Source organism: Macaca thibetana, chromosome 3 (genome assembly GCF_024542745.1).
Source record: "Macaca thibetana thibetana isolate TM-01 chromosome 3, ASM2454274v1, whole genome shotgun sequence".
Lineage (NCBI taxonomy): Eukaryota > Metazoa > Chordata > Mammalia > Primates > Cercopithecidae > Macaca > Macaca thibetana.
In genome coordinates this window covers 74828544-74853283 of record NC_065580.1, presented here as the reverse complement: position 1 = coordinate 74853283, position 24740 = coordinate 74828544, and the positions used below count along the sequence as shown (strand labels likewise).

Below are 24740 nucleotides of genomic sequence, written 5' to 3'. Positions count from 1 at the left end.
CCACTCCCCTCCCTTCCTCTTCTAGTAGTCCCCAGTGTCTACCATCATCATCTTTATGTCCATGTGCACCATTGTTTAGCTCCCAGTTAAAGTAAGAACATGTAGTATTTGGTTTTCTAGTTTATTTTTCCTCTCTTGAATCACTTCTGTGACACGTAGGAGTGAGATTTATTGTATTTTTTAATGCTTTATTTAAAAATTTGTATTATTTAATACATTTAATGCATCATATTTTTATTATATTTAAATATTGATTTATTTATACTTTTTGCCTTATTGCTATATTGTTTTGAAAGATTTAATATTATTTAAGTTACATGATTTCAAATACATACTGATTAACATTTTAATTAGAAACTTTGTGTATGATATGAATTGCCAAAATGTGTAGTTGGTACAAACTATGAGTAGTTCTGGGTTATTTAGAAGAAACCGGTAGCCTGCGCCATACTCTAGAAGCCTTCCCCAGTGTCTAGACCTCAGAAACTGTCAGGGATATGCACAGGAGAAGAACACACGGCAAATAGCTATTTTGTCTCTTAAATGTATGGTATGTGGGAACCACTGAAAAATGTGAAGTTTCTATAAGGTGCTATTTTTATTATTTATGGCTCTAGAGAACAGAGAAGGTGAAAAAATGTGAGAGGAGAAGGGAAAGCCAATGGTATGTGGCGTTCAAAACCAAAGATCCCACAGGTGTTGCCCCAAACTGCTTCCCGGCCCTTTAGAGTGGAGAGGGAGGGGGAAGATATCCTATTAGAGTTCAACATTCTCTTATTATTTCCTCCTTTTAATTTTCTGGATATACAACACTTTTGCTAAAGTAGTTACAAAACTAGTTGGTGTTCTCCATCCTTCCTACTCCAGTAAATGCTGTCATGGATGGGTACACTAAAATCTCAGAATTCACTGCTATATCACTCATCCATGTAACCAAAAACCACTTGTACCCCCAAAAGCTATTGAAATAAGATAAACAAATTCTTATTTAAAAAAATACTGTGATAGGGATGCTACCTTCTCTTTTTTGTTAGTTAACTATTTGTGGGATGTCTTTGGTGTGTCAGGCTCCGAGCAATGCCATTTTCTCTTGGCTTCTTTGCAGTCTCTGTGTGAGGCTTGGAGTCATTTTTCATTGTTTGACTCTTCAGAAGGAAGACAGGGCTTCTGGTTCTACATCTGGAACTCTTTTCCCACAACACCAACACTGTGAGAAATGTGAGCTGGTGCTGTGTTTACATTTGGATAGGAACTTGCATTATAAGGTTTATTGGTTGAGTTATTGGCTTTAAAATTTAAAAAAACCCGTATCAGTATATAGAACTTTGCAATAGGCCTTTTTGTTTTAACTTCATTTCTGGTGCAGTTTTATGTTCCTACCCTTGTTTTTCTATTTTCTCTTTCATCTGCTTTAGACTTAAAACGCTGTGTTTTATGTATTGCTGCAAGCCTCTTTAAACTCTTTCTAAAACAAAGCAGGGAATACATAAACAAATATATATATATTTTTTGTAACAGAAATCGACTTAAAGCCTCGAGAGAAGTAGAGTCTGTAGACCTTCCAAACTGCCACCTGATTAAAGGAATTGGTATGTATGTGAAAATGCTTGTTGGGAACATTGCATTTTTTGGCCATTAACATTAAAACACTCATTAATGGTATTTTAGCATGAAATTACTGTTTTCCAGTGGATAAATCACATTGGATCAACAAAAACCTCTTTGGTCAACCTCTTGATCTCATGCACCCTCTATTCTTCTTTTCTACCGTCACTGTAAATTATTCTTTTTTGTGTGTAATTCTATGTTTAGCATTTGATTTCTTGCTTGTTTTGTGACTTCTCTGAACTATTTTTGTCAAGTCTGTATTGTTTGTCAGGTATGGCCGCTGCAGTCTGTGTTCTGTGAGCCTCGTGATCAGCTAGTGAAGGAAGCTTTATGTAGGCAGTGACAGCATTTACTCTGCTCACTACTCTGTAACTAGGATCTTATCTTATGGCTAACATGTAACTGACCAATATGGTTTGGTTGTGTCGCCACCCAAATCTCATCTTGAACTGCAGTTCCCATAATCCCCATGTGTCGTGGGAGGGACCCAGTGGAGAGGTCATTGAATCATGAGGTGGTTACCCTGTGCTGCTGTTCTCATGGTAGTGAGTGAGTTCTCATGAGATCTGATGGGTTTGTTTGTTTGTTTGTTTATTTATTTATTTTTTGAGACGGAGTCTCACTCTGTCGCCCAGGCTGGAATGCAGTGGCGCGATCTCAGCTCACTGCAAGCTCGGCCTCCTGGGTTTACGCCATTCTCCTGCCTCAGCCTCCCGAGTAGCTGGGACTACAGGCGCCCGCCACCTCGCCCGGCTAGTTTTTTGTATTTTTTAGTAGAGACGGGGTTTCACCGTGTTAGCCAGGATGGTCTGGATCTTCTGACCTCGTGATCCACCCGTCTCGGCCTCTCAAAGTGCTGGGATTACAGGCTTCAGCTACCGCGCCCTGCGAGATCGGATGGTTTTATAAGGGGCTTTTCCCTCCTTTTGCTCGGCACTTCTCCTTGCTGCTGCCATATGAAGAAGGGTGTGTTTTCTTCACCTTCCACCAGGATTGTAAGTTTCCTGAGGCCTCCCCAGCCACACAGAACTGTGAGTCAATTAAACCTGTTTCCTTTGTAAATTACCCAGTCTCAGGTATGTCTGTATTAGCAGCGTGAGAACGGACTAATGTACCGGCACGTCACAATATGTATTATAAAAACTTCTGTTTATTTTATCTTCTAAGCTGTCACTGCAGAGGAGGAGAGTCTCCCTCTTCCCTTGACTTTATGTAGGATGTATTGTGGAGCCTGAGTCCTTGAGGAGGGGCTCCTAAGAGCAAGCCCTAGTTTTGCTATAGATAAGGAGGGATCTGTCCAGATTCTTCTCCAGCACTGAGGGTCTCTCTGGCGTGTTTGCAGTTTTTCTCCAAGGTAGAGTCCGTGTCTTGCTGTCTTTTACCCTTTGTCATCTACTAAGTACATGTCCCTAGTACATAATAGACTCATAGTAACTGTTGTTAAATTATCAATGAGCAGTAAATATTGGCTTTCCTTTTTTTAAAATTTTCTTTTTTTTTTATAGGTGGCCTCACTCTGTCACCTAGGCCGGAATGCAGTAGTGCAATGTTGGCTCACTGCAGCCCTCACCTCCTGGGCTCAAGCAATCCTCCCGCCTCATCCTCCTGGGTAGCTGAGACTACAGGCACATGCCACCACTCATGGCTAGTTTTTTATTTTTGTAGAGACAGAGTCTTGCTATGTTGTCCAGGCTGGTCTTGAACTCCTGGCCTCAAGCAATCCTCCCAACTTGGTCTCCCAAAGTGCTGGGATTACAAGCATGAGGCACTGAGCCCAGCCAATATTGGCTTTCCTTAGATATAGTTCATGGTATGATTAGAAACAAAAAGAATTAGAAGTCAAAATATCTAGTTTCTAGTTCTATTCTGCCACAATGTGACCTTAGGCAAAATTGGCTTTTGTATTTGTTACCTATAATGATGAGTTTGTGATTAGACTGAAGGTTTTAGACTTTAAAAAGCCTGGAACCATTTATTTATAATCTTACTCTGAGAGCCACAGTGTGGAAACAAATAGACTGTCATTGGGTCCCTTCTAGTCGTTTATAACAACATCCGTCTCTAGAGGTAGGAGAGACAATTTAATATTTTGTTTTATTCTTTAGAAATTAAAACTCAGGTTACATGGCAATGTTCTCCTCTTGGAATAGGTAACATTGTTAAACAAGTTTTGAGTGTCCTTGCATCTTTTTCTGTCTTTTTATGAATACTCCTTTACATAATTTTTAAAAATATAAATGGGGTCAAACTATGTATAATATTTCAAAACTAGCTTTTTATCTTTCCTGATAGTTTCAGTCCATATGCAAACAAATATATTGACTTTTTTTCACAAACAGAATTTTAGTGTAAATATTTCACAACCTGCTTCATTCCTAAAACAGTGTGAGCAGCTTTCCACATCAGCATATATAGTTACTTTGTTCTTTTTAATATTTTCACATTCCATCATTTATTTAACCAGTCCCTTTTTAATGTACATTTGGGTTGTTACAGTTTTTTGCAACTATGAACAGATCAGTGAACATCATTGCTATTGCATTTGTTTATCTGTAGAGTACATCCTTAACAATGGGATTGTTGTTCCCTTAGGATATGTGTTTAAAGTTTTGACAGTCATTGCTAAATTGCTCTCAAGTTGGCAACAGTAATAAACTCGGTACCTCATAGTTGTAACCACATTCACTACAGACGGGGTTCTCAGCACTCTTTTAGTAAAAATAAACCATCACTTGACAGTGCAGCCTTCAGAGTTTCTCTACAAATCCCCTGCTTGCCTCCCTTGTTTTCTTCTTTTAAATCAGCTTCCTCAGGTTGCTCTGCCTCTCATTCCTTAGGCATCTGTTTCCTATGTGTTCTTTCTCCTTTTTTTCATTGATACTTTTGTGTTTCCCCGGTTCCACCTCCCATCCCCTAGACTGGCTGGCTGTCCTGGAATTTCCCTTCTTTCTTTCAATTGCCCAAACACTTAGTGGGAGGAGGCAAACTCATAACAGATAGCAGATTGACAACATCTGTGCTGGATCCTGCAGACAGTTCAAGAGTCCCAAGTAACTTAGCAGCTTCATCTTGCCTTCCAGCTGCAATCAGGAGGAGACCTCTCAGAACTGGTCACTCAGCAAAAGCCAGATGGCATTAGTAAAAGATGTTGGGCAAGGGTGGGAGGTTGGGCCAGTGATCTCTTAGGTTACTTTTGCTGCTGAGTTAATAATTGTCACATTATTAAACAGCCCTTGGCCCTGGGAAGCCCACCTTCTGTGAATACAAGTCTCAGAGTAGACAATAGGGCACAACCAGCCATGTTACATGACAGACTGCCAAGTGCATTCTTCTTACAACTCACTGGGATGGAGCACTCCTCAGAGAAAAACAAGCCCAGCAACATTTGTATTCTGAACAGGCATCTGTCTATGTTTGTGACCTTTATGTTGTGATGTGTGTGAGCTGCTGTCTGGAATTGGAAAGAATGAGGAAATATGTCACCTATGGCCCCTCTTGTGAAGTGTTAAATGCCTCTGAGGCACTTCAGAAGGCAACAGAGCGGAGAGGATGAGTGATTAGAAGCACATTTGGGATACATTTTTAGATCTAATTAGAATTGTGCCTTTTTTTTTTTTTTTTTTTTTTTTTTTTTGCTTTTTTGCTTTTGCCCTGTGGTTAGCACACACCATATGAACATTTGTCAAACGCTATGTTAGTGATGCATAATGGTTAATAATAACTTGTGGTTATATATCTTTAACAACAGTTACTTATTCACAAGTCTTTGACAGTAAGCAATAACAATGTGTTGGACACACGTTTCTATACAGGCAAAAGCAACTTTTTATGATAGAGAAGGGCTGTTTCTTATTTTCTGTTTTGAAAACAGTAGTAGCTATGCACTTGAGGCCAACTCATCCCTCTAAGAGGAGAACCCTCCTTCCACCTTGCCCTTGATTCCCGTCAACACACACATACATATGCACACACTACAGTGCTTCAGTCACCATCACTGGAAGTGAACTATGTGCAGCTTTTGGGTGCTTTATATATATCGTATCATATTGTATCTGTTTTAATAAATCATAGTTATTGACTACATATCATACAGGATGTGTGCCTTCTGTGGGGCAGAAAGTAAGTTCACTATTTAGTCCTTTTTAAAAATTCCTTCCCAGTGTATCTTACAGACAGAAACTAAGCTTTTATACACCCAAGATTTGCCAGATTAACACCTGCATATTAAAAATTAAAATGTCAAGAGCTAGTTTATTTGAGGCTTAAAAGTTTAAAAATCTTATTTTCTAAATGTCTGGCCTTCAAAATTTGAATGGACTGTCTTTCTCAAGATAACTAACAATTTTATGCACTTGGCAATCAAGACCTTTACAATAACTGCTGCTTGGGAGATTGGGGGGGGAAAAGCATTAAAGTCTGTAACCCTTATAATCAAGTACTTTACAGTCTACTGATGGGAGAAAAGGAAAACAAAGCAAAACAAAACAAAAAACCACTGTGAGATATAGATACGTCTTTTCTTTTTCTAACAGATAAGGACCTGAGGCTCAAAGAGGTTAAGCAACTTTTGCAAATTCACTTTCCAATATAGTGTCTTTTCCCAGGGTGGTTAATATATATACTTGATGAGTGAACCAGAAAAGTAGAAAATAATACATTACATTACATATGGGATACTCTATTGGGTATAGTAAAGGATGAGTTGCTGTTACAAAATTATAGTGGCTTAGAAAATAGATAAGTTTATTTTTATTTTTCTCCCATCAGTCTTAAGGTAAGCGAATGGCCTAGGGTAGTTGGGTGACTGTGTTCCATGTGGTCATTCAGGGGCAAATGCTGATAAAGCAACACTGCTATCTTCGTCTAAGACTAGAACTCTGCTTGTTGCCATTTCCCAGCAGGAAGGGGTAGAAATAAAATTTATATAGATTTTTTTTCTACCCAGTAGTTGCATATATATTGTATTCTCACATCCTATTGACCAAAACTTAGACATATGGCCACATCTGTCAGCCAGAAAGGGTGGGATATGTTATCTATAGCTATGTTGCTACGTGCCTATTGCTAAAAAGGCTAAAAAGGAAGAAGGGGAACATGGATGCTGGTGAACACTTGGCCACCTCTGACACAGATAATTGCTAAAGTAATAAGATACTGAAACTAAATGTGATAAGCTAGGAGACTTTCTAAAGAAAGGGTTTGGCGTGCTGCGCTGTGCCATTCGTGGGTTTTTGCTCATGCTGTTCCTTGTGCCTGGAATTTCTCCCCCTAATTCCCCTAAGCAGTGGATGCAGTGGATGCCCTTCCCACATCCCCCCAGCTTCCCTGAGTGTTGGCTACCAAAAGCTCTCAGTGCACCCAGGGAGCTAAGTCCCCTGCCCACAGGCAATAACGGACTGACATGGTGTAGATTAAAAGAAATAAGAGACACATCCATCAATTGAAATGTGTGGGACCTTACCTGGACTCTGAATTAAACAAACTGTAAATTTTTTAAAGCTACACCTTTTAAAAGTGATTGGCTATTTGAACACTAACTAGATTTCTGATGATATTGAGGAATTATTGTGAATTTTTAGGTGTAATAATGATATTGTGGTTTGTATAAATATAGTTAGGGATAATGCAATGCCTGGGATTTGCTTTAAAATAACACAGGATGAGGATAAGTGGTAAGACTGCAAGGGAAACAAGACTGGCCATGAGCTAATAACTGTGGAAGGTGGGTACTGGGTATATAAGAGTTCACCACACCATTCTCTCTATTTGTGTCTATTTCCTATAATAAAAAGTTTAAAGAGAGAGAACCAATGAAGGGGAGGGAGAGAGTCAAGCACACAATAAGAGTGACAAACAGTGCCAAATCAGTCCACATTAAGTTTTTACATATTTACATAAATATCAACTGGAATGCAATGTTGAAATTAATGTATATCACTAGAATAAAAAAGTAAAGATTTATTAAGTGTGTTTTGAAATAAAATAAGTTGAAATACGAAAAAGAAAGAAAAGGTTTTGAAAGAGGTTTTAAAGAAAAGTGCAGGATATTCATTGGTACAGATGTTGGTGAGAGGCATGGAAGCAAAACTTTAGGGGAAAAAGACAACATATGGAATTGACACAATTGAATTTACGAGGAAGTGGCTTTACAGAGGAATCAGGGGATGTTTCTGACAGAGGAAATTCAGTAAATTCTAGCTTGAATATTTTGTTTGCTTTTAAGTCAGACCAAAGGCTTTGAGTTCCAGCTTCCCAGTTTGTGACCTTGAGCAATTGCTTAACTTTTCCAAAGCCTCCATAGTCTTACTCTAAAACAAAAGATAATCATACTGGCTCTTAGTATTATGAAATCATATGAGATATTGTATGCAGGGTATTTACATGGAGCCTGGTACTTGGTGTACCTAAGTATGATAGTTATTATCATTAAATTAGAGGAGCAAAAATTTCTCTAGCATTGACTGCTCTTGACGTAATCACAAAAAATTGGGGATATGCAGTGATAAAATGTTCCTGCAGTAGTGGCTATAGACATGATGACAGGGGAGCAGATCTGGAAAATATTCCAAAGCAGGCTACAGATGGAGACATTTTTTTCCATTGGAATTAGACAATGGAGTTAAACAGAAGTTACAATATGGTTGAAGTAAATGTATTTCTTTTAAAAAAAGATTTCTCTTTCCTTAATTATTAAAAAATATAACATTTTGTAGAAAACTTTAAACAAAGGATAAAGAAAAATAAAAATAATTCATAATCCTATCACCCAAAGAAGCATAGTTATTTTTTTCTATATATCCTTTCTTTTTCCATGTGTGTAAGCATTGTATACATGGAAATTAAATTTTTAAAAATAATTTTCAGGAAAAACAAATTTTAATTAATTGAGCTTCTACTAAATAGGACTGAAAAGCAAAACCTGGACTAGAATTCTCTGTGTGTGTGCGTGTGCGTGTGCATGTGTGTGTGTGTGTACATGCATATGTGCTGTGTATACATGTGTATGTAGTGTAGTGTTCCCCTGATTCTTATTATCGGTGGACAACCACTGTGGAACTGGAGTCTAGTCGTTCTGAACCTTTTTAGGGGAATCACAGTCTCTTTTTTGAATCTGATGAAAATCAGGGACCCTTTTAACAGAAACATTCTCATGTGTGCATACATGAGACATTTTGCGTTGCATAGAATTTCAGAGGGTTCACAGATGCTTTGAAGCCCAAAAGGGATCCACAGACCCCAGATTGAGAACCCCTCCACTATGCCATGCTTAAGCTTATTTCTATGTATCTTCTTTGTGAGGAGCAGGCAGATGGGTCATCTTTACAATGTGAAGTTCTTGGCATTTTTATTTTGTTTTGCTTTTCTGCACTACGATGGAGCAAGCAACACTGGAGGCAACTGGCTAAATGCAAACTCATGAAGCAAGACCAAAATGGCTGGATAGATAGATGCTGTTTGGTTTTGACAACCTAGAAATAATCTTGAAGAAATCCTATGGAGAAGTCTGAAAGAGGAAGATTGGATTTTGTAGACTCAAAGAGTGTGTCATGGTTTGGCTTAATCTAGGCCATTTTTATTCTTCTTTTCTTGTGTTTGGGTCTGTTATCTGTCTGTAGAATTTATACAGTGAGACTGCTGGGAAAGTCTTATGTCTAATTATTTGCTGTGCTGTGTGGAGTGTACTGCAGACAATCAATAAACAATCAATAGTAATTGTAGCCTGCCTCAGAGACAGTAGTGAGAAGCTTCAACTGGCTTAGGTGCATGGTATTTTTCATTAATTTTCTTCTGCTAGTTTTTTCTTTAAAGCCTAAATTTAAAGATTAAATAGAAAAGCTTTCTTTGCTTATGAGAACAAGTAGGCACTGTTTTTAAAAGAAGGAATATATAATCCCAGGTGTTTTACCTCTGTTAATGAGAAAGATGTCTGTTTGCTTCAGATTGAATGAGCAAAGAAGAGGACAAGGATATTTGCATGGTTAAATGCCTATGAGCCCTTCCTTCAGAAAGTAATATTCCCCTGATGTCAATTACTTTTATACGGACATCTGGATGTTTATCATAAGAGTGTACAGATGTCAACTTTTTCTGTATTATAGCTGGAAATGTGGTGATAACTTGACTTTGATTTGAGTAAACATAAAATATCTAACATTTAAAGTCAGAAGTTCACTTCAGGAAGGGGTTTAAACTGACATTTATTAAAAAGAATGGTTCCTTGGAAAAAACATCAGAACCATCCCTAAAGATACAGTCACTCTGATAAAGTAAACAAAGTCCCAGTTATGCTCTATGTAACAAATAACAGAACTTGAACATGACATTTATCTGTTCCTTAAACCTACAGAAGCTGGCTCTGAAGATATTGACATACTTCCCAATGGTCTGGCTTTCTTTAGTGCGGTGAGTGTCTTCTTCCTTCCCCAAATTCAGCAGAGGAGATACAAGGGGATTTGATGAGGGCTGCAGAACAGTACCTTGCTTTTAAAATTCATTTTCCAAGATGCATTCTGAAGAAAAGAGAGGTCAAACAGGATCTTGGAAAACTTCCTCCAGCTTTTCTAAATGTAGAGATGAAGACTCTTTGCCCATTGAGATAGTGTTCTTTATTTCCCCACTGCATTGCACTAAAATATTCCAACGCAATCTGTGTTTTGTTTTCTTTTTCCTTTTTTAAATTTTTTTATTTTTTGAGACAGAGTCTTGTTCTGGTTGCCCAGGCTGGAGTGCAGTGGCACGATCTCGGCTCAATGCAACCTCTGCCTCCGGGGTTCAAGCAGTTCTTTTGCCTCAGCCTCCCGAGTAGCTGGGATTACACGCACCTGCCACCATGCCCGGCTTTTGTATTTTTAGTAGAGATAGGGTTTCGCCATGTTGGCCAGGCTGGTCTCCAACACCTGACCTCAGGTGATCCACCCTCCTCAGCCTCCCAAAATGCTGGCATTACAGGAGTGAGCCACCATGCCCAGCGCAATCTGTGTTTTAAATGTGCGTTATTAAAAGGGATATTTGAGGTCTTACTGTGGATACTCAATACTAACATTATACTATTTTAAATACAGCATCTACTCATCTTTCTATTACATATTCAACTTGAAGCAAATATTCTTGCCATTATTATTTATTTTCAAATATTATACCAACCTTGCCCTTTTGCTTTCTTTCTTTTTTTCCCCTGAACAGTCAATCATAAGTGGAAAGTCACTAAGTTTATTTACACCCTTCACTTTGCCTTGATTCTTGTAAGCTGAAAAACAATATCCTTTCTGGGTATACAATAGAAAGACTTTAAAAACAATTGGCTTGTGAATATTGCTGTGAATATTGTTGAAACTAGCTTGTAACAATATCCATTCTAATTGGGAATCCAGATAGGGGGACAGATGAGGAGGTTCTGACCACCTACCTCCCTGGCTTGGGCAGACATAGGAGTTCTTGGCATCTTCACAGGTCCAGTTTTTCTGGAGGAAGAAGTAACCAACTCTGAAGCCTGACTGTAATTATTCTACTTCCTCTCAACATCCATTATTTTCAGGCTCTGAGACTCAAGAGGGATGTGAAAAACTGGGAGATACTTAGAAGGGAGTCACCACACTAATAAAATAGTTGTTAGACTTATGAGAAAGGTGAGAGAACTCAGCTTGGAGTAGAATGAGAATTAGAACACTCTTCAGGTTCCTGATGGTTTTTATATGAAAGACTGTGAGCAGCTGGTTATTACCACTGAGGGAATAAAGAAGTACTGTGGGCTTTAGCAGAAACACCAATATATATATTTAATTTTTAAAATAAGATTTTAAAAGGAAGATTTCATTTAATTGCCCACACAGAATGAATGAAGTGATATTTATAGTAGGACTCTGGGTCTGTTTAGGAGCACATGCTTGCACATGTGTATATAGGCTTAGGAAAAAACACTGGGACCACTGGTCCCAAATATTCATAAGTAAAGATGCAAAATTTCTGAATAAAATAGAAGGCAGTTGCACTGATTTTTTAATTTGTTAGTTTATTTGTGTTTTTTGTTGTTGTTTTGCAAGGATGTGTTCTTGGAGAGTTTTATAATCTAGAATTCACCTATTTCAAGATTTCTCTCTGGCCCCCTTAGTAATAAATCTGAAGTAGGAGGGATGAGGTCTCCAAGCACATAAATCTACAGCCATTTTAGCTTGGGGGCGTATTATAGTTACAAAGATCTTATAGCCACTTCAATAGAATTTTTCTGCCTTTTTTCTGTTATCCTCCTTTGGTTATTTCACTTTTTTTAAAATTTAGAAACATTCCCAGGTTGCTGCTGTTTTTCATTTACTTGGCATTGTCTCTAAATAAAACCCAGAGTGTACTCTCTTCTAAGTGAAGAGGTCCTACATTGTGGAGGTTGTTCATTCTTCTTCCCAGCATTTTAGCTCGTCTAACCCAACGTATTTTACAGTTATGGGTTGTGGGTCACCTCAGACTAATGTCATACTTCATGAAGAATTGGATGACATAGAATAAAATATAAAAAATGTAAACAATATGAGTGTACTTAACACCACTGAACTGTATGTACACTTAAAAATGGTGAAAGTGATGAATGTTATATGTATTTTATCACAATTAAAAATAAATTTTTAAAAAGAGAAAAAATACTTAAATAATAAGGAGTGCTAACATAACCATGACTAGTTATCACCATCTGATAGTGCTTCCTTTGCATGGAAATCATGCTCTTGTTTTGGGGACATTCATAAAGAATAGAGATTATTAAGAACTGAAGTGGCACTGCCATGTAACAATAGCATAATTCCAGTTTGTTCTACTTACCAGGCCTGCCCTCCATGAAAGTATACAATTGTAGATAATCTTTTTTAATTGGAGAGATTTCCTCTTATGTCCAATTTTATACAGAAAGTGAGACTTTTTTATTGTGTCCCTAATTATGTGTAAATATGACTGCATTGTATTAGTAAACTGAATAAGGTAGTGCATTCACATAAAATTTACCATCACCAAGAAGGCTTTACCTTAAGAATGTAATGATGAATCACCATTTTAGATAGACTGATAGGTAATTTATTAACTGATTTAAAAGAGAAAAGACCTAGATCATCTTAGTGAGTACCAAAAAAGCATTTAATAAAATTCAATACTCATTCCTAAAGTTCCAAGCAAACTAGAAAGAGAAGGAAAATTCCCACAAAACTACAGCAAACATCATTCTTGATGGTGAAGCATTAGCTGCATTTGCATTAATGTTCAGGACAGGAAGAAAATACCCAACAATACCATAACCATCAGTAATCTACTAGAGTTCTTAGTAATTCAGTAAAACGAGAAAAAGAATGTGAGATAGAAAAGAAAAAAGACAAAACTGTCATTAGAGACAGTAGGGACTGGCTCAGTTGCCCAGGCTGGTGTGCAGCAGTGCAATCATAGCTCACTGCAGCCTGAACTCCTAAAATCCTGTGCTCGAGAAGTCCTTCTACCTCAGCCTCCTGAGTAGCTGGGATTACAAGTGCTCACCCCAACACTTAGCTAATTTTTTTTTTTTTTTTTTTGTAGAGACAGGGTCTTGCTATGTTGCCCAGGCTGGTCTCTAACTCCTGGCCTCAAGCAGTCCTCCCACGTCAGCCTCCCAAAGTGCTGGGATTATAGGCATGAGCCACCAGGCCTGACCTAAAGCTGTAGTAATTTAAAAAGTGTTATATTGGCACAGGAATAGACATGAGACATTAAAAGAACAAAACAGAGAGTCCCTAAACAGACCAATGTGTAAATGTCAGAGATCCAGCACACGATAAAGGTGACATTTTGAATGAGTGGGAGAAGGATGGGCTATATGCCAGGCACTGTTCCAGGCACTGGGATCTAGCAGTGAACAAACTTTCCACAGTCAGTATGTAGATATCACTTTTCTCCACCCTCAGCTCTCCCTGGAATCACCTAGTCCACCAACCTTCTGATTACCCTATGAAGAGAATAAATCCCTGATTTTCTGTATCAACTAAACAAAATCAGTTATTTTCAGGCTTTCAGTGTTCCACCTCCCCGTTATTATTTTTTCTATTATCTTTTCTCTGTTTTTTGAGTTTTTGTGGCTTTATGCCACTACTTTAACCACAATCTCTATTTATCCTTCATGTACAGTTCCCATGTTAGTCCATAAAATTACTTAAGCTTTTGTATTTAACATTTTTCACTGTTTTGGAAAGGGTCTAAAATTCCCAGGACTCCACAGCTTTGCACCAGATAAGCCTGGAGGAATACTAATGATGGATCTAAAAGAAGAAAAACCGAGGGCACGGGAATTAAGAATCAGCCGTGGGTTTGATTTGGCCTCATTCAATCCACATGGCATCAGCACTTTCATAGACAACGGTAAGAGCCAATGAGCTACCAATGTTCAGTAATGTGTGATAGTTCACAAATGACTGTGAAAATAGATTCGAATCATATTTATAGGAAGAGAAGAACAATTAACTCATGAATGATTTCTGTATTCTTCATTGCAAAGAAGTTGTTCATTTGCCTCTTCAGCTGGCAGTAAGTTATGCTACATTTTGAAATTTCTAACAGGTAACATCTGAAAGAATGTTTATATGTCATAATCTTTTCATATATCTATGATCATTGCATTTAAAAAAGAACTGTATTTTTGAATTAAACTAGAAACAGATTATGCATGAATTTTGTATATGGAGTAGGAAACACTTTCTTAAAGGTCAGGGAACCAATGATCAGAAATAACACCAGACAGACAGCAATAGGAAAGACAGAGAATGATCTGTTAGGTCGTCCAACAGCTTATACATTCAACCTTTCCTTGCCTGTGGTATTTAAATGTCAGTGTCTGCCCAGAGGTCCCGTGGTTATGTCTTGTAAATTAACTCTGTTCTTTCAATTCTTTAGATGACACAGTTTATCTCTTTGTTGTAAACCACCCAGAATTCAAGAATACAGTGGAAATTTTTAAATTTGAAGAAGCAGAAAATTCTCTGTTGCATCTGAAAACAGTCAAACATGAGCTTCTTCCAAGGTATTTTCTCATTCTGTTCCTTCTCTAATTTATCCCCAGCATTTTCAAACAATCCCCATGGTGGGTTGTCCTGCCATCTTTTATAAGTGCCAGTGTATATATTAGCTAATATGTAAGAGCTAAAGAGCTTATATTTCTTTATTTATATATGTGTGTGTATATAGTTTCCTTATAAACCAGGGCGAGCCTGGCATATGAAAGTTGATGTCACTCATTATATTGTTCACTGTTCTATGCTGACTCCTTTGAGAAAGGATGAAGTGCCTGACTACAGGGTGATACTCTTCAGGCCCCTCTTGAGGGTAGAAGGCAAACCCTAACATTTTTTCCTGCTGTCACCCTCCATCTTAGATGACTTATCACGCAGATGAGTGTCTTGCCAAGGAAGAGTGGCCTCTTTTTTATTGGGTTTGTATGCTTTGCATGGGACTTTATACCAATTGCTTTCATAGGGTTAGCGGTGGTTGCATGTTAGTAATCCCATAGAATTAGGGCCACTCAAGTTGAGAGTGGGTCATTACACTTCAAGAACATAAAGCTGGTTGAAAATGTGGCTAAAAGAGAATCATGTGTACCCCTACTCCCAGTTCAGTGTATATTAGCCTACGGCTTCTTTTACTTTAAACTCGATGAATATTTTAAATTTCTAATGAAATTAAAAATTTCTAATTTCTAATGAAATTAAAAATATTGCCTATGTAGGGCCTATCTATGCCTATCTAGGGCATAAGCATGTAACTTCCAATCATTCCTTCCAAAAATGCACTTGATAAAAAAAAATAGGAGCATACATACCATCCAAGCATTATGGTGCTCTTTTAGAAAAAGGAGACCTACCTTCCCCATAGCTCTGTATTTTTCATTTAGCAAAGAATAAAGCAGCTCTTTCAGAAATTTTTGCATAGAGTAATTGGAATTTAAATTTAATAAAACCCTCACCTAACTGGTCTTAAAAATGAAATTGTTTTTAGCATATAAATCTCTCACCTGAAGCATTGTACTATGGCAATTTCATCATCCATCTCTCTGCAGGTGTTTATTGAGTGCCTATTCATTCTCGGCATGTCAGCTTTGTGAGGCAGGTAGAAATTGAACAGTCAACCTTAGTTTGACTAATAACTAAGCAAGGGAAATTAGAAAAATCCAGGAACTGAGTGAATGGAAGCTAGGTAAAGGTTACTGACTGCCTAACCAGCTCATCAGCCAATCAGGCTGTCTCCAGCTCTGCACTGTGGACAGCTCTGTCCTTACATGTAATTGTTAAACTCTACATTTCTTGCTGTCAAAAAACATGCCTTGATGGCACTAAGTTCCCTCTTCTTTTATAGTAATCCTGCCATAATTGCTAAATGACCTGTGTTCAGATTACCTGGTACCATACAAAATGGTTCTCTGGCAACAATATTATAGTATATTGTATATGAATATATTCATGTGATTTCAGCTCATCTTTTCCTCTTACCAAAAATTTAAAGCACATGTTGTGTAAATCATATGAGTATTTAATATTTAATATGGAGACTAACAGGCCTTTTATTTCCTCTCACATGCTATTTTTCTTTTTCAGTGTGAATGACATCACAGCTGTTGGACCGGCACATTTCTATGCCACAAATGACCACTACTTCTCTGATCCTTTCTTAAAGTATTTAGAAACATACTTGAACTTACACTGGGCAAATGTTGTTTACTACAGTCCCAATGAAGTTAAAGTGGTAGCAGAAGGATTTGATTCAGCAAATGGAATCAATATTTCACCTGATAATAAGTACGGCCCCTTATAGAATATCTTCATTTTTCTTCAGTTGTGGTGCTGGCCAAATTCTTTACCTTGCTTTCTTTGTCAATGTGAAAATAGTTTTCTTGACATTTATGGTGTATTATACGTATAATATGTAGATACACTATATATATAATTATGTATATTTTGTATATATATTTACATATAATACATACTTAGTCACATTATTTATATGCAAATATAATACCATATATGTAAGTATACTATATAATACAATAATATATGTGTATTTACATATAATATATAAAGTTTGGAATACATCATTGTCAAATTTAATTTTATAAATATAAATTTTAAAGTGTGATCATACTGATGCATACATATTGAAGTATCAGGTATTTCCTTTCAAATAAATGTGTTATTATTTTTGTTGGCTATATATTCCATTATATATATATTATTCCATTATAAGGATGATCTTAAACTAATTTAACCAATTCTCTATTGATGGATATGTGTATGGGGGTGGGGAGTTCTACATAAAAAAGTTGTATACTTCTTATGTACCATGGAAGTTTAAACAGGTATTTTTTTTTTAAAGAAAAAGTCCCTAAGATAGGGTTTTCTTTTTTTGGAGATGGAGTCTCACTCCATTGCCCAGGCTGGAGTGCAATAGCGTGATCTCAGCTCACCGCAACCTCTGCCTCCTGGGTTCAAGTGATCCTCCTGCCTCAGCCTCCCGAGTAGCTGGGATTACAGGCATGCGCCACCATGCCTGGATAATTTTGTATTTTTAGTAGAGATGGGGTTTCTCCATGTTGGTCAGGCTAGTCTCCTAGTCTCGAACCTCCGACCTCAGGTGATCTGCCAACCTCAGCCTCCCAAAGTGCTGGGATTACAGGCATAAGCCACCACACCCAGCCCTAAGAGAGTATTAAAACATAATGGTTAAACTCGCAGATTTTTGACTCATACAGGCTTGGGTTCAAATCCCACCGAAGGCACTGGCTAAATGGTTCTATGAGCTAATTTTCTGTAGAACAGACCCCTAGAAATAGAACGATTTTCTCAAAGAGTGTGATTCTTTTAAATGTTAACTTTAATAGATATTGCCAAATTGTCCTCCAAAATTATCTCATTATATTTATATGCGCAACCACAACCTATAAGAGAAGATATTAAATTCTTTATTAGCTTTCTTATCTACTGCCTCAGCACACTGAAAAATTTAAACTACTACAAATACAACATAAAATAAATTTGGCACCCCTTGACAACTAAATGCCCTTATTTTTGTGATCCAGTTTCTCCTCCTTTCTTGTTGACTATAGAAAAAGAATGTGGAATCATTTAATTTAAATTGTCTCTAACTGACCTGATCCAACCTCTGCAGCCAAGTCTGTTTTTCACTCTTATATTTCCATTATGAGAGTCAAACTTTCCAGTCACCCAATCTAACAAAAAAATAACAATAATGAAAAGGGGGATTCAGCTTTTACTCCTCTTTCACTATTCCTATCCAGCCTGTAGGCAGGTCCTGTTGGTTCTACCTGTGCCTCCTTCCTCTACCCCCAAACTCCTTTCCCTTTGAGACCTGCCTAGTTTAGGTTCTTATCTTCTCTGACTAGCATATGAGACTTTCTTCCAATCTGTTTTCTGTCTACTTGGATTTTTTGCACTCTTGCCAATTTTTTCTTTCTATGTCTATCAGCCTTGAAGGGCTCCCCAAAGGGGGAACTCTGTCTTCCTCACCTTTGACCCCTCATGCCAGCACAGTGCCAGGCACAAAGCAAATGCTCAGGAATTGTGGAACAGAACTGACCATTTGTTGCCACTTTATTATTCTAAGATTTCAGTGGAATCCAATTGCTTTTCACATCAAGGCAGAGTAAAGGGTTGAACTTTCATAGGCCAGCTCCAACTTCCCTTTTCACTGTTTCCATGCTTTCTATGCTTTAGACAAAGAACTCATTGTTTTAAACATTCCTTCATCTTGTTGCTCCTGTGATTCTGCTCTTGTGCTTGCTTCTGCCTGGAAAGTGCCTCCTCCGTCCTCATCTCCTCAAATCTCGTCTCTCCTTACATAGCCACTGCAGATGCCCCTTCCTTGGTGAGCCTTTCTGTGTCCTCAGAAGTTAGCTATTTCTAGACCTGAACTATTTCTCATGCTTATTAGGTGTTTAATGTGTACAAACCAGTGAAATTGTTCCAACATACTATAAACTTTCTAGGAGAGAGGCTGTGTCTTCTTCATGTTTATATCTGCTACAACACTTGAGTTCATGGCTTTTTACACATGATAATTGCTCAATAGAACAGGTGCCATGAAACAATCAATTCAATGAATAAAATTACCTCAAAATAGTCCATTAATTCACTCACCTTTGATGTAGACAGATTATTCTGAACTGATACTTATCTCTTACTCTTAAAATTCTCTATGTATTAATAAATATTTTTTTGAATATTAAGGAATAATCACCATTTTAATAAGAGTTTCTTTACCATATATTTCTATATGTACATGATATTTAGAAGTGTCAAATTATATTGTGGAATGTAAAAGCTTTTCTTGTGAAGCCAAGTGTTTGTTTTATTGTCATTTCAGTGGCAAATATAGACTTCATATTCAAAATGATGTTCTATATTATTTTTCCTTACAAGCTTTTTGAAAAACAGTTTAATAATTTCAGATTGTTGTAGCACCACTGAATTGATTCTGAAAGCTTACTTTTTAAATAAAAATTGACCTTTATCAAGGATTCCTTGGGGGCCCATGATTGATTAACTTTTTGGCAGGTTATTAAGACTTACTCTTTCATACTGTATTAATGAAGCTTTATATTGGCATGGAGCTCTAACCAGTGTGTCCTTTCTGCAAAGGTATATCTATGTTGCTGATGTATTGGCTCATGAAATTCATGTTTTGGAAAAACACCCTAATATGAATTTAACTCAATTGAAGGTAAAATATTTATTTTTACCTATAGACAGTAATCTGTTGTGCTTTGCAATGACATGGTTTTTCTATAAGAGTACCACATGTAGAACAAAATATGGATGCCAGTGTAGCTATTCTGGGTTTTTAAATACTCCCTACAACTAGAGAAAGCTCCTGTTTCCAGTGATCACAAGGACTGACCATGATTACATGCAGCAGCAGGTTGAGAGTGATATTTGCATCAGATTTAGGGCCCATTCCATGAAGTATTGATGGCAGTGGAAGAATTCCAATAAGAATTTTCACAATTGAAAACTCTAATAGATGCATTCTCAAATGAAGATTTATGCACAGTGTCAGTTCTTTCAATAATAAATGAAGGTAGAAATTGGGTTCCACACCATTATTATTTTCTTCCTACTCAACAACACATATTTTAGGGTAAGAATTTCCTATCTTGCTTTGATAGAGTTCCTTGAGCTAACCGATCATTGTGCATCTTTTAAGGGAAAAGGAGTTCAGTTTTTAAGAGACATTTTTAGAGGGACTGATTATCACCCTAACTTTCTCAGTTTCAGGGAAGAAGCGACTCAATACCAGTTTTTAATAAGTTCCTTTTAAGCAATATTGGTGTTAGAGGGTGGAAGCAGGGCGATGTGTAATTTCCTCACCTGTATAGAGGCAGGAAGGTTACCTCTAAATTACTTAATCAAGTTTCTCATGTCATTTAGATATTGACAATTTCTCATTTGGAAGGTACTTGAGCTGGATACACTGGTGGATAATTTGTCTATTGATCCTTCCTCGGGGGACATTTGGGTAGGCTGTCATCCTAATGGCCAGAAGCTCTTCGTGTATGACCCGAACAATCCTCCCTCATCAGAGGTTTTTATATTTTTAGTTTTTCAACCTTAATTATTCAAGTCCTTTTGAACTAACAGTACAATAAATTGTCACAGGGATGATTTGTTTAGTTATTTTAAAGCAATAATAAACTTATGTCGTGGTTTTGTAATTGCTTTAAGCCGATAATTGACAGAATGTTACATTGTTCAAATACTTTAAGAAAGGTAATCTTTTGATGTATTAAATTATGGTGGAAACTAGTCAAAAGGCATTTTTATAAAGACATGTGCCCTTCTTGGGTGGTATACTGACAATTTTTAAAATATCTGATTTATTGTCAGCTCACCACATGATGTGATATTTGTTCATGTTGAAGTAGTGTGAAAGTAGGCATATTAGTATGAAAGTATTTCTATTAAAGCTGAATTGCTATAATAACACTAAATCCTGTGTTGGCATGGAATAACTAGATGGTTTAAGAAAGTACTTTCTTTGAAGACTGGAGAAAGTACTTCAATTTAAACATTAAAAAATTGGTAACTGCTATTTTCAACAGCATGTCCCCTTAATCAGTGTGTCATTGTGGAAAACAGGGCTTATTGGTGATTGAGTGACATGCATGTACGGTGGTCTTATAGTAATACTTTGTATCCCCTGAATAGGTTCTCCGCATCCAGAACATTCTATCTGAGAAGCCTACGGTGACTACAGTTTATGCCAACAATGGTTCTGTTCTCCAAGGAAGTTCTGTAGCCTCAGTGTATGATGGGAAGTTGCTCATAGGCACTTTATACCACAGAGCCTTGTATTGTGAACTCTAAATTGTACTTTTGGCATGAAAGTGCAATAACTTAACAATTAATTTTCTATGAATTGCTAATTCTGAGGGAATTAGCAACATTGACCCAGAAATGTATGGCATGTGTAGTTAATTTTATTCCAATAAGGAACGGCCCTTTTAGTTCTTAGAGCACTTTTAACAAAAAAGAAAAATGAACAGGTTCTTTAAAATGCCAAGCAAGGGAGAGAAAAGAAAGCTGCTTTTGAATAAAGTGAATACATTTTGCACAAAATAAGCCTCACCTTTGCATTCTAACTGCCAGAACACGGATTCCACTGAAATAGAGTGAATTATATTTCCTTAAAATGTGAGTGACCTCAGTTCTGGCACTGTGACCACTATGGCTGTGTAGAACTACTGATAATAACGTATTCTGATGTTTTGTACTTACATCTTTGTTTACCATTAAAAAGTTGGAGTTATATTAAAGACTAACTAAAAATCCCAGTTTTGTCTGTGTTTAATTCTCAAGGCATATGCCTAGGAGAAATGGGAAAGCAGCTGCTTCCTACGGAGTTTGGATAGTCAGGCATGGCCATATTAATTTCTCTTGTGGAAAGCCGAAAGTGAATGGACGCTTAATTTGACATAACAGCAACAAAAATCAATGACATATTGCAACTCAAATTCCCAGTTCCTAAGGAGGCTTCCATCAGCTGTCTTCCTTAATGGGAGTCCACTTTAGATACAAAGAGGAAATAAGGGTTTGGACAGGAAGGTCATGCCACCTCCTCATTGAACAGAACTGTGAACTAAAGTCAGGAGAGATGAAGTCAGTTGTCCGTGACCACGTGGTTAAGCAGCAGCAATGCTAGGATCAGGGCTACATGCCCAGCTCACAGAAGGAGAGTTTTTCTGCTCACTGTACCTCCTATTGATTTTATAGGAGCCCTAGAGAGAGACTTTCATGTGTTTCTTTCCATTGTAATTTATCTAAGTACTTCATTTCTCATACTTTTTCCCTATCATCATCATGAAAATATTTGTCAGTTAATTACGATATGCCAAACAATGCACTGAAAGTATTACATTTGTTATCTTATTTAATCCTAATTGCAGCTGTAAGTATTGATATTATATCACTTAACATTTCACAGATGTTCAGTCTATTTCTGATGTCAGAGCCTGTACCACTAACCACTACAGGATACTACTGCCATACAATGAACTAGTATTTTGTTACTCACTTTTTCCTAATGTACACAGTTTCTTCGTGTTTTGTAGATATCAGTTTGAGTTCTGCTTTTAGATGAATCATTTAATGGCTTTTAAATGTAAATTTCAGTAGTAGTCTTAAATTTGGCCTGTATGCATTTGGCCTGTGTTGTTATTTATATATTTACCTAGTTTGTTACATATTGTATTGGATTTATTTCATGCTAAAATAATTTTCTTTTTTGTTTACATTATCCATGGGAAAATGCTAAGTCACAGATGAATATAGCAAGATTAAATATTGCAGACCTAGGGATCCAAATGAAGAACTAGATGTTTTAGATTTTATGAGATTATATCAATGAATATCTAAAAAGCTACATTTATAAAAAGTACTGGAATACAGTAGGCATAAAACAAAGTTGGTTTCTATTGCATTTATTACAAATTTTAGAATAAAACCATGTCCTTTGCAGCAACATGGATGCAGCTGGAGGTCATCCTAAGCAAATTAATGCAAGAACATAAAACCAAATATTGCATGTCCTCACTTTTAAGTGGGAGCTAAACATAGAATACACAGACAAAGATGGGAAAAACAGACACTGGGGACCACTAGACAGGAGGGAGAATGAGGCTATGGGCTGAAAAACTATTGGGTACTATGTTCATCACGGTTGACAGGACCATCCATATCCCAAACCTCAGCATCATGCAATATACCCAGGTAACAACTCTACACCTGTACTCTTTCACTACCCCCTCAAAAAATACTGGGAAGTACAATTTGCTGGATCATATGGTAGAAGTTGTTTAATTTTGAAGGAAACTGCCAAACTTCCAAGTTACTACACTGTTTTGCATTTGCACCAAGCAGTGAATGAGAGTTCCTGTTACTCCACATCCTGGCCAGCATTTGGTGTTGTCAGTGTTTTAGATTATACTGTTATGAAGTGGTATCTCATTTTGATTTGCAATTCCCTGATGACATATAATGTTGAACATTATTATGCTTGTTTGCTATCTGTATGTCTTCTCTGATAAGCTGCCTGTTTGTACCATTGGCTCATTTTAAAATCTTTTTTTATTGTTGTTTTCTTATTAAGTTTTAAGAGTGCTTTGAATATTTTGAATAACAATCCTTTGTTAGGTATGTCTTTTGCAAATATTTTCTCCCAGTCTGTTGCTTGTCTTCTCATTCTCTTGACAGTGTGTTCTGCAGAGGATATTTATTTTTAAAAGCAAAATCAGGGCACCTCTATAAGATAATATAGCCACTTCGAATGATACTACAGAATATTAGCATAGACATGTGCTCACAGTGTATTTTGAATAAAGCATGCAAGTATTTAAAAAATTTTTATTTGGACAAAAGTATATGTAAGTTAATAAGCACATGTATGGCCAGCCACGGTGGCTCACGCCTGTAATCCCAGCACTTTGGGAGGCTGAGGTGGGCAGATCACCTGAGGTCAGGAGTTCGAGACTGGCCTGACCAACATGGAGAAACCCCGTCTCTACTAAAAATACAAAAATTAGCTGGGCGTGGTGGTGCATGCCTGTAATCCCAGCTACTCGGGAGGCTGAGGCAGGAGAATCCGTTGAACCTGGGAGGCAGAGGTAGGTTTCGGTGAGCCAAGATAACACCACTCCACTCCAGTCCAGGCAACAAGAGCCAAACTCTGTCTCAAAAACAAAAACAAAAACAATTTATAAAAAGCACGTGTATTATTTATCTTAGAAATAAAAAAAAAAAAAGAATCTCTGATTTCTGACCTCTCTGGACCATGAGGAATTGTATCAAGCTCTTAGTATATTGTGCACTTATTTATGGTGCCCTCTCTCTGATCTTATACTGAGCTGAACAATTGAAAACAACTGAAACTGTGATTGGGATATGACACCATGAGGGGAATATAGGTCTTACAGGTGTGAGTATGTGTTAATTATTTTTACTCCAAGATTCTGTTTAGTGACAGTAATTGTTTTTTACTTTTTACAAAACCTCAGCTCTTTTATAATGATGAAATGTGAACATGAATACTTAATACAAGGAGTAAGATTAAACATAAGCTATAATACAGTATTTTTTTCATGTTGCATATGGATTAATCCTTAATTGCAACTCATATAAAGCTGATTATTTTCTCTGGACTTTGATTTGCTCAGTTTGAATCCTATCTTGGAGTCACAGCCAATCTAGGCTAGTGAATATCTACTCTTCTCAGCAAAGCAATGAAAAAGTAACAGCTTAAAAGTAACCCACCACCACACCAGCCACTTCTACCTTTCTGTGACTACTTGTAGTTTTCATTACTCATGCTGCTTTCCAGGGAAGAATTTCTGGGTGTGAGAGAAGGAGCTGGGTGGGAGAATCCCAGTAGCATTCTCTCTTAGCTTTCTGCGCCTGCTTTTCAGCACTTTTCTTCTAGTGTATTTTAATTTTCATTCTCTTTTTATGAGTTAGGTACACTTTGAGATATTTAAGGAGATCTGTATTTATTTTTTTGTGAACTTTTTTTTTTCCTTCAAGGATGTTGGCCTTGTTCTATGAATTTCTAGGAGTTCTTCATGTGTAAAGGAGGAAATT

General features: G+C 37.1%; 1 protein-coding gene across 1 annotated transcript in view; it reads left to right on the top strand.

Moving 5' to 3' along the window:
- Positions 1 to 21442, top strand: part of PON2 (paraoxonase 2) — a 30071-nt gene extending 8629 nt beyond the window's left edge. Inside the window, exons 2-9 of the mRNA XM_050782935.1 lie at positions 1519 to 1589; positions 9956 to 10011; positions 13803 to 13968; positions 14500 to 14626; positions 16194 to 16394; positions 19251 to 19332; positions 20065 to 20193; positions 20817 to 21442. Coding sequence (XP_050638892.1) covers positions 1519 to 1589; positions 9956 to 10011; positions 13803 to 13968; positions 14500 to 14626; positions 16194 to 16394; positions 19251 to 19332; positions 20065 to 20193; positions 20817 to 20975 — 991 coding nt within the window. The 3' untranslated portion in view covers positions 20976 to 21442. The remainder of the gene's footprint in view (positions 1 to 1518; positions 1590 to 9955; positions 10012 to 13802; positions 13969 to 14499; positions 14627 to 16193; positions 16395 to 19250; positions 19333 to 20064; positions 20194 to 20816) is intronic.
- The last annotated feature ends 3298 nt before the right edge of the window (positions 21443 to 24740 follow it).